Source organism: Sylvia atricapilla, chromosome 12 (assembly GCF_009819655.1).
Source record: "Sylvia atricapilla isolate bSylAtr1 chromosome 12, bSylAtr1.pri, whole genome shotgun sequence".
Lineage (NCBI taxonomy): Eukaryota > Metazoa > Chordata > Aves > Passeriformes > Sylviidae > Sylvia > Sylvia atricapilla.
This window is the reverse complement of record NC_089151.1, coordinates 6,602,753-6,613,287: the sequence shown is the minus strand read 5'-3', so window position 1 is coordinate 6,613,287 and position 10,535 is coordinate 6,602,753. Positions and strand designations below refer to the sequence as shown.

Below are 10,535 nucleotides of genomic sequence, written 5' to 3'. Positions count from 1 at the left end.
TGCTCAATTATTTTCCTTCCTCAGCAGAACAAAGACTGAAATATTTACTAGATCATTTAAATGTTATTTTATAGACCACCATCTATAGAAAAAAAATATAATGTTTTCAGCATATACAGCTCAGGGAATAGCAAGAAAATTTTAATCTGATGAAAAATTAACTACTCTTGAAACAACGAGCAAAAAAGTGCGCAAGGCCAGGTTCTAAAATGAAGCAAAATTCTGATCAAAATGGGGGATAACCACTGCTTCTATCCTTACAGAAACCCAGAACTCAGCACAGGGTGTTTGATTCTGCCATCAAAACACGACTTGATTCGTTGTATTACAGCACTAAAATAAATTACTTTGGGCTGTAGCCTCCCCTTGAAACGCAGAGTTCATTGGCAGCGCCTACTCAGCACACCACATCCATCAGCCCGACCCTGCGCCCTGCGGGCCGAGCCGCGTCCGTATCTGCCAAGGAGAAACACGGGCACAGCCAAACACACGGGCAGCGCTGCCTGCCCACAGCCAGGGCGGGTGCGGGAGCCGCAGGGAAACATCCCTGCCTTTGGAGCAGCCGTCCCGAGCCCCGGGCCCGGCGCTGGGTACAGCTACAGGGCAGCTGTGCCCTGTCACAGCAGAGATCCCGGGAATGCTCGGTGCTGGACGCGCCCTCAGAGCCCATCCCGTTCCACCCTCTGCCGCGGGCAGGGACACCTCCCTGCTCCGAACCCCGGCCTTGGACACCTGCAGGGATGGGGCAGCTTCTCTGGGCACCACCACCCTTCACAGCGAGGAATTTCCCCACAAAACCCGATCTCAGTGAGAGTCCTTCCCCCCGTCCTGTCCTGATACGAGTCCGAGACGCCCCCGTAACGCAGCTCGGGCTGCTCCGCGGGGGGACGGACGGCACCGGCTGCGGGGCAGCCGCGGGGCCGATCCCCGATCCCTCTCCCGCTCCTTATCCCGATCCCCGATCCCAACCCCGCTCCTTATCCCGATCCCCGATCCCAACCCCGCTCCTTATCCCGATCCCTCTCCCGCTCCTTATCCCGATCCCCGATCCCTCTCCCGCTCCTTATCCCGATCCCCGCTCCCCGCTCCCCCTCAGCGGCGCGGGCGCGGGGCGGGCTCGGCGCATGCGCGGGCCGGCTGGCGGGCTGTCCCTCACGGCCGGCGGGAAGCGCGGCCCGGCCATGTCCGAGGCGTATTTCCCCGTGGGCCCCGGGCTGGGCATGGAGGAGAATTTCCTCTCGCTGGACGATATCCTCATGTCGCAGGAGAAGCTGCCGGGGCGCGCCGAGAGCGCGCTGCCGCGCCTGGCCGTGTTGCTGGGGCAGGGAGCCGGCAGCGCCGAGTCCATCCCGGAGGTAACGGGGGAGGGGACAGGGACATGGGACAGGGACATGGGACATGGGACAGGGACACGAGACACGGACATGGGACACGGACCTGGGACAGGGGCACGGGGCTGTCGCTCGCCCTCCTCCATCCCCTGTCGCGCCTCCCAGGCACGGCCGCCCTCTCTTCGTGATCGCTGACTGCAGTGATGCTCTCCGCTACTTTCTCAAAAGTTATTTTTGCTTTTATTGTACGTGCTTTGCTTGTTTGGGTTTCCCCCTCTTTTTCTTCTCTTGCCGTTTCGTAATCCGACAGTTATTAAACTGAAAAGTCCAGTTTCTGAATCTTGCGATAATAACGCCTCTGAAGTGTGTCTGGTTAATGCTACAGTCACAAAAGATTGTTCTGGAAACAAAATTGACTTTTTGTAATGCTGGATCTTCATTAATAAAGTTCACTCTATGTCTTTGGGGCTGCTTCAGGTATGCTTACATACCTGGTGGCAAGGATAACTTTGGCTTCTCTCATTCCTCCAGGGATCAAAGCTGGAAATCCCTCTGTGGCTTGCTAAAGGGCTGCATGACAGCAAAAGGAGAATCATCTCTGTGGAACTGCCAAAGATTTTCAAGGAAGCCTGGAGGACGGTGTTCAGTGCTGATGCCAATGTGGTCGATCTGCATAAAATGGGGCCCTACTACTATGGATTTGGCTCACAGCTCCTGAATTTTGAGAATCCAGAGAATCCTGAGATAGCTCAGACTATCCTGCAGGCAAGTATCTGAATCAGGTCTTGAAATTTAGATTTGCATTTTTCTGTCTTCCTTTTGTTCCCAGCTGCTTTGCAGTCTTCAGGAAAAATATCCTGGTTTGGTCCAAATGACTTCTGGATTGAATATGGATGACCCTCTTGGCAGCTGCACAGGCTGGTGCTGGAAGCCTCCACTGTGCATCCAGGAGTGTAATTTTAGCTTGGTGTCTCCACACTGCAAATATGGCATTTCATAAAATCCTGCAAAATAGGACTGGAGGAGATGTAAGATTATTTAACAATACCTGTCTTTACATCTCTCTAAAGCAGAGACCTTACACTGCTCTGGGCAATCTCTTTCAGTGCCTCACCAGCCTCACCTTAGGAGGTTTGCTCCAGTGTCTGAACCAAAGCTCCTTCACAGCAATACAAGCTCTGTTCTGTTTGTCTCATACAAAGTAAATGCTGAGGACAGATTATTCTCTTCCTTCCTGCAGCAGTCTCAGTTCATTTGATATTTCTCTATGGGTCATGCTTCCTAACCTCTGATTGCCCTCATTGTGCACTGCTGGTGCCTCTCCAGTGGATCTGCATCCACTGTGCCTTGCCCTGAACAGCAGTGCAGTCTCATGCTCAGGACTTGTGCTGATGAAAACAAAAGGATTTCTTTGTGAGTTTTGCATGGCTGTGATGCTCTTGGCTCATCTTGGTGCAGCGTCTGGTTTGTCACGATGCAGTCACATGGGTCTGTGTTTGGTTTGCAGTCCACAGTGAGATGGTACAAGTTGCATCTGCGAACAAATAATTTCCTGACTTTGTACAATTTCTGCCTTAATGTAAAACCTTCTGTTAGTCCTGCGGTGAATGACACCCTGTTATTTTCACACCATGTTTCTAACTAGTCAGGTTTGTTATAAATTAAAAGTTCTGCTCCCCAACATGGCTGTAGCCATCATTTCTCCTGCGTGTTGCTTGCTGATTTAATAAGCACAACTTCTATTCTTTTAGTAAGCTCATTAATTAACATCTCAGACAGTAGTTGGTTCCACAGGGACCCCAGTGGAACTCCACTCAGTATGTTCTTCCATCCTGACAGGAGCTGTGGATGATGGCTGCCTCTCCTGACCATCTTTGGGTGGTCTGGCTAAATCTTCCAAGAATGCCCTATGGCAGACACCCCTCTGCTGCTTTTCCTGCCTGTGCAGGGCCTGGCATCCTGCCCTAGCAGGAAACCAGGCTGGGCTCTGGGAGTTTGTTCTTGGCAAGTCCATGATGGCTGTGATTCCTTTATTGTCTTGCAGAAGTTTCTGTATTGCTTCTTTGTTCCAGTAGGCTTCCAGGAATTGATGCTGATGGATTTATAATTCCCTGGCTCTTCCTTTCTCCCTCTCCATCTTCCCTTTCTCTTTTAAAAGATAGATGTCATCTTTGTTACCAGACTTCAGTCTTCTTGAGCTTTTAAACATAACCACTAACAGCTCTGAGATCTCTTCAGCCAGGTCTCTAATTGGGCTGGGATGATTTTTATTGCATTTTTTTCCTTTCTCTGTGCTTTACATTAAGGCTGATGCAGAGAGGCTTTTAAGTGCTGCTGCTTTCTTGGAGTTGTCCACTGAACATGTGCTTTGTGCATTGAGGACGTGCCCACGCCTTTCCTTGTCTTTCCTCTTTCTGCTAATGGACATCTCAGGAAAAAAAAAAGCCACAGTAGAACTCATTACTTATTGACAAAAAAATCAAAGCCTGACAGGTTTTGATTTCTCTTTTTAAAAGCAAACAAGAGGGGAGTTGAACTGACTTAAAAACCTGCTCCAAAATGTTCTGGAACTATGAATGGGAAGTGTAACTGTTGAGTGACAAAGGCAAAGTGACAGTTACTAATTTATAATGTATTTATCCTATAAGTCCTGACGATTCTAAAATCAGCTTCTGAAATAACAAAGCACAGTTTTCATGGAGTTCTGACCTTTTTTTTTTTCCCAAAAGCAAAGATAGAGAGGTAAATAAAATACCTTAAATACATTTTGTTGCTTAGCATTTCAAAGTTATGCTGTTTCTAAGTTGCAGATTGGTTTGGTTTTTTACCTTTGTCATGGTTAAATGTTTTTCTAGCATCCTGAATGCTTTGCAGCAGCAGTTTGCCTTAATTTCCAGGACATTGACAACTTGCAGCTTGTATGTTCCTGCAGCAGTGCTGTGGCACGAGATTCATTCCTCCTGCTCTAAAGCAATGACTGCTTTGAGACGTGAGACAGGATAGATCACAATTGTGTTGTATCCTGTGGTCTCCTCAAGCCTGCTGTGAGGAAGCAGCCAAAATCCAGCTCTGTGTTGGCTTCCCATCCGGGGTCAGGCATTTGCTGTCCCGGCTCAGGCATGAAGTGGTTCTGTCTTTGCAGCCAAACAAGTGCTGTTCTGTTTGCAGACCCTTGGCTTGTTGTCAACAGGAGCCTAAACCTTTGGCTTTTCAGTTTTGAGAGCTGAGGCCTCCATGTTTGAGCTGGGGGTATGTAGCAGTGTGTCTTTTTGGAGTGCAGCCTTTCTAAATCCCAGTAGAAAAACTGCTTGAGAAGAATCCAGGCAGCAATCAAGCTCACACAACCACACAGGTTACCAGGCTAGCTCAGCAAGAGAAGCAGAAGGCTCCCAGCCCCAAATCAATTTCCAGCAAGTGTTTATTCCAGTGAGCTGAAGATGAATCTGGAGCCAAAGAGAAAGAACATGTGGTTTTTCTTAGTTATATAGAGTCTCAGGTTCATGGGTGGTACAAGGGGCAGGGCAGGGGGCAAGTGACCATAGGAAAGAGAGGAACAGGACACTAGGCCCCAATGCCAGTGGGGAAACAGGGAAAGGGGATGCCATGGGGTGGGGGTGATGGACTGGTGAAACCCAAGGAGAAGATTGCACAGTGTCTGCAAGGATCCATGGGGGATAAGCCTTTTTTTACAGCTGGGGTATCTTTAATCTTCACTTTTTGGGAAGGGCAGTTGGAAATTCCTTTAATGGCAGGAGGGTTTCCACAGGGGTGGCTGTGTGCTGGCTGTCAGTGACTGTGTTTGCTCTCCTCAGACATTCATTGCCCGTTTCCGCCGCATCATGGACTCCTCCCAGAACTGCTACAACGAGGACACGTCTGCGCTGGTGGCTCGGCTGGACCAGCTGGAAAGGGCTCTCTTTCAAGTGGGCCAGAAAGGGCTGAATGACTTCCAGTGCTGGGAAAAGGGACAGGCTTCTCAAATCACAGCCTCCAGTCTGGTGCAGAACTACGGGAAAAGGAAGCTTGCAGAGGTGGATGGTTGAAAGCCTTGAAGAGCGTGGAGTTACAGTGGGGGACACAGATTTACAGCCTGTCATAGAAGAGAAAAATCAATCAATTTAAGGAGGGACAGGCTCCCTGTCCATTAATGGGAATTCTTCTCTGTAACAGCTTTGGATAAGACTAGTGAAAATTTTAAAGGCAGAGGGCAAGGGTGTAAAAAGTAGATCACACCACTGCCTTACAGCTTACTCGTAGCACTCCTGAGGAGATGCAGCTAAGGTGTTTGCTTGGTGGCTGAAAGGCTATGACAGGATTTTCTACACGGGTAATAAATACTAATTATTGCTCCAAATTGATATTTGCAATACCAGATCTGGAAAGAAGTGTAATTAATGTATTTTGTCTTGTCCTTCCCATCCCAACCTCCTGAAAACAGCTGTTGATTCTATGAACAGTTGTTTCCAGGTTCCCTGTTCTTTAGAGAGCCCCAGTGATGTGGAAAAAATGTGATACAGCATTAATTTTTTATTTTTTTTTCATTTCTTAGACACTGAGGTGGAACAGGTGCTCTTTGTGAGGCAGGAGTGTTTTTCTTTGCTGACTCCTGTACACAGTGCCAGTGCCCTGGAGAGAAATACCTGAAATACCTCCTCAAACCCACACAGCAAGTGGCTGCACAGGTCAGCTGCTGCTTTGTCCTTTCTCTCCCTTTCTGACCTTTTTGACCTTGGTGCTGTTTAGTAAAGAGTGTTCTTGTTTGATGCTTGTGGCCTTTGTGCTGGATATGTTTCTGTGATGGGTGTTCTACAGAGGAGGAAACAAGGCAGCAAAGAGTCTGGACCAGATCAAAAGCAGAAACTTTAAAGGAAACTCTGCCCCATTATCAACCTTTGAAATATTTGTTTCCCCATTTTTCTTTTTTCTAAATTTGGTTAGTAGAAGGAAGAGAGCAAATGAACTGAGTTCCCTTCCTTCTGATCTGTCCAAATGAATCTAGGAAAACTATACTGGTAAATGTCATCCTTGCCGGTAGGAGTGACTGGATTTGGGATTTGCTAAACAGCACAGTGGTTATCATCCCATGTGGATGCCCTTAAACCTAGATCATCTCAAGTCATCTCTCCAGTCAATTGGACTGGAGAAAGAAGACATGGTTATCTCTGTAGGACTTAGTTCCTGCAGTCATCAGGGTGGTTGTCCTTTGGAAGCAGTATTTGACATCTTACAGGTGCTTTTGTGCCTCTGTAGAAGGAGAACCTTGAGAACCCGAGCAGAGGAGCTGGATCCTGATGCTGCTGAGCACTTCCACTTCTGGGAGGTGACAGCAAGATCCAAGTCTCAGAGGAGCTCTTACTGGACTTGCAGGTGCACCTGGATGTTGGATGCTTCAAACAAGGCCTGGAGCACAAAGGGCTGTTCCTTGGCCAGAGATGTACAGTCACAGCCTGTGGAGGTGGTGACAGGGGACAGTGTTGTGCCTTCACAATTATCTTGGTGCCTCCCCCTCAGCTGCACAGGGCCAGCTGTCCTGCCACAGGAGACCAGTTGGAAGCTTGCCTGACAAAGTATTTTAAGTATGTGCAGAATGAAATGCTGCTGCACTTAATGACTTAATGGCACCTAATGGCTGGTGCATTTGTCAGTTGTCCATTTCTGGATTTTTATCTTGAATAAATGTTTTGTAAGGGAATGCTCGTAATGTGAAAAGTCTGTTAATTGCACCGCAGCAGAAAAATAAAATGAGGAAGTCCAGGTCTCTACAAAAGTGTGGCCATGAGAGATAATCCCTCTGCTCTTACAGATAACGTGGTCAGGAGCTAACTCGTGCAGTTGTACCAGTGTAGAAATAGTTCCTGTCTGACTTAGCCCAGGTGGGGACTGGCAGCTTGACAGGTTCTGGCAGAGACCCTGCCAGCCAATGAATGAGCTATTGCTTTAATGAATTGCATTTTTAGGAACATAAGATGGGTAGGGATGACTCTGTGTTACCTCAACTTTGTTGTAGTGGTGGTGGGAGGTGGGAATTGGCTGTCTCTATCCCAATCCTGCTGCTCCAGGCACTGTGGCAAACACTTCATGTACTGTGGCAGAGCTGTGATCAGTGCTGCAAGGGGAACAAGTTGAAGTCTATCTGTGACAAGAAGCATCATTCAACTGGAAATATTATTTTACTGAGATGTTGGCTTTGGGATGGAGCTGGTTTATAACCAAAATCATGAGTTCCATCAATTTCTGGACTGGTTTTGGTGACTAGCCAAGCTAATTTTCCTGCATTTGTAAGAACATTTTTCTTCTCTACTGCTGGATGCAAAATCCAAGCAGAAGGTTGCTCACTTGCCAACATTTTGTGCAACAGCCTTCAGAATGGGGAGGAAAAAAATCTCTGAAGTAGTCTTCAATGTCACTGGCGTTTTGTAAGAAGGCAATGCCATTTCTAGTAACCGTGAGTTTAGGACCCTTAAAAAAATCTGATCCTGTAATTTTAAATTACAGTATTGGGTTAGTAAATCTTGGTTAGTTTTTTTCTGTCCAGAAGTATAGGAGTGCTCTTTAATTTTTGTGAACACAGCTGTCCTTTTCCAAGGCACTGCAGCAAGCTTTAAGTTAGAGGAGTTGGAACTTGTGTGTTTTCAGAATGGTACAATAAATCTTCATTACAGAACTACCTGGGAAAGGTCTGAAAAGGACTTTTAAGTTTTATTTCTCCCAATGTCCTTCAGCTTTTAAACTGAAGGACTGCTGATGTTTATGACAAAGCAGTCCATAGACACGTTTTACAGTATTGCCACAAATGTTTTCATTGCAATCAAGTGAAAAATAAGCAAAATTTGAGCAGTAATCAGGAAGAGCAGCAACAAGAAGTGTTCTGGGAACTGACACACTGTAATACCACATATTAATTTTATGAGAGACACAGTGGCACCTGGCTGAGTTAGGAGCACAAGCTGTTCTGATCTTCAGCTAGTGATTTTCTACCAGTTTTTCAGTAACCAGCTACAACAAAAGCTTCGTTCACAATTAAAATCTGGGTTTGGTGGGTTGCATTACCTTGTCCTAGATTAGAGCATACTCGAAGAGTGGATGTCATGGTTGGCAGTGAAAGGGAAGGATTACTGACTGCTGCAGAAAGAGAGAAGTGGTGAGGAACTCTGGAATCCAAACCCCTTCCACCAGGGAGAAATTTGCCATCCCGTATGTCCTGGCCATGGTGAAAAAGAACCCAGAGGGGGCTTGAGACAAGGAATGAAAACAAGAAGGAAGAGGAGATAGTGAGCTTCCACCTCCCCTGGGCACACTGAGTCTGCCTGATGGGCTTTGTTTCCCAGTGGAAATTGCTCTGGGGAGCCTCTTCCCTGAGGGCTGGCCAGGCTTGCTGGGAGCCCCCAGAGCCAGCTCCTTGCTCTGCTCTGGGGAGCAGGACAGCACCAAGAGCACTGTGCTGTTGCCAGAACACTCCTCAGCTGGTGTGGAAAATTACAAGGGGCACAGCCCCAAAAAGCCAAGGCATTTGTTCTGGTTTTCCAAACACTTCATTAATGTCATTGACAATACCAGCAGGTTCTTCAGATTAGTGTGCTTCTATTTTTGAAGAGTTATTCCTCATGGCAGGCTGCCAAGCAGTGCCAGCAGCCTCGGTATCCTTTCTATCTGGATTGGCAGGACACACTGGTCCATTGCCTTTCCTCAGCCTTTGTGAGGATTTACAGCTGCAGCTCTTTGCAGTGCTCCCCCACACCTTGGGGAAGATGCACCTTCTTTGGGATTCCCAGCTAGGCCTGTGCAAGGCAGAAATCTCCTCTCTTGTTGGAAAAAGCCATTTTCCTGCTGCTGGGTCGAGGCAAGGCACAGGCAGCAGCTGGGCTGAGCAGGGTTTGGGGGGTGAGGAGCTCAGAGGGACACGGAATAAGGAATCCCAGTTCGCCTGCAGATGATCTTGAGAAACTGCAAACCAAAAGACAGTCCCAGACCTACCCCTGGATTTCTGTGTCTAGAAATGGGAAGTGGTAAGGAGATGTCTCCTGAGGGTCATGATGCTGCTGCTCCATTTCAGCTGTGATGCTGTGACACAAAAAGAAGGTGGCAGAAATCAGAGGTTGAAAACTGGACTTCTGGCTTGTGTGGCTTATAGGACAGGCTTGTCTCTAGCTGTCCTGTTGGTCCCTTTAGGGCCCTGGGTTCCCTTCAGGGAGAGCAGAGGAGGATTGTGACAAACCCTTACAAACCCTTGCTGAACATAAAAGACAATTTCCCCCTGACTTCAGATCAAGAAGCTGCCAAATGCTTAGGATTTAGTGTGGTTTGTTTTCTTCTCAGGCATTAGAGCAAAAGTGGAGTGAGGAGGTGGCTGTGGGACTTGGCAGCGATGCACATGGTAGGCAGCAGGGAAGCAGATGCAGTAATCAAAGTGCAATCAAAGCAGCCCTCACATGTGCCTGTTTCTCTTGCTGTGCGACCATCCTGGGCAGGGTGGGTGTATCTTTGCAGACAGGCTCCCATCACAGCAAGGATTTAGGATGAGTTTCTTGCCTTCACATCACAAATACAAGATTTGCAGGGTTTTGGCTGTTTAGTTGACATCCTGCAGTCCCTTTCCTAAGTGCTCTTTGTGTCCATGGGTGGCTGAATGGCTGTTTCTCTGCTGGGGTGAGGGAACAAGCCATGCACAGGCCCTGAGCAGCACCAACAAATAATCTGTGGGAGTCACACCCTTTGCAAAGGCTTCCAGAGAAAAGTCCTCCCTCTCCTCAGCTGTGCTGGTGGAGACCCAAGGAGTGCTGATGGAGTGGGGCCAAGCCTCCTGGGCAGGGCTGTACTCTGCTCTGCTGCCCCTGTGCATTTGGGGTTACTCCAAGTTTGCACCAAATCAGCAGGGTTTATTGCAGTCGTGGTGGATTTACTAATCTCTGCCTGGAGGCTGAGCTGTTATTTTTCCTTTCAGTTTGGGCTCTCAGGTGCACAAATGCAGCTCTGGCCTGGCTGAGTCTGTCCCTGCTGATGCAGGCGGAACGGGGTGAACAGATCACGGCCTCCCTGGATGGCCAGGCTCTGTTCACCCAGCACAGCTCTACATTCACACAGCATCCTCCAAGTGAGCCCTCCCCGGGCGTGCAGTGACATTTAACTGAGTGGTCCCACCCTCATCTCTGGAGCTCCGCTGTGTCCTGGCTGCGCCCAGCACCCTGGGGCTTCAGCTGAGTCAAC

General features: G+C 48.2%; 1 protein-coding gene across 1 annotated transcript; it reads left to right on the top strand.

Moving 5' to 3' along the window:
- Nucleotides 1-1,163: 1,163 nt before the first annotated feature.
- Nucleotides 1,164-7,023, top strand: GINS3 (GINS complex subunit 3). The gene is made up of 3 exons (XM_066327565.1): nucleotides 1,164-1,355; nucleotides 1,863-2,096; nucleotides 5,144-7,023. Exons 1-3 carry the CDS (start codon nucleotides 1,182-1,184, stop codon nucleotides 5,372-5,374), a joined length of 639 nt encoding a protein of 212 aa, XP_066183662.1. The 5' UTR covers nucleotides 1,164-1,181; the 3' UTR covers nucleotides 5,375-7,023.
- Nucleotides 7,024-10,535: the final 3,512 nt, after the last annotated feature.

Coding starts and splice junctions, on each gene's coding strand:
- GINS3 (XM_066327565.1), top strand. CDS start 1,182: ATGTCCGAGGCGTATTTCCCCGTGGGCCCCGGGCTGGGCATGGAGGAG. Junction 1,356..1,862: donor GCGCCGAGTCCATCCCGGAG/GTAACGGGGGAG, acceptor TCATTCCTCCAG/GGATCAAAGCTGGAAATCCC. Junction 2,097..5,143: donor TAGCTCAGACTATCCTGCAG/GCAAGTATCTGA, acceptor TGCTCTCCTCAG/ACATTCATTGCCCGTTTCCG.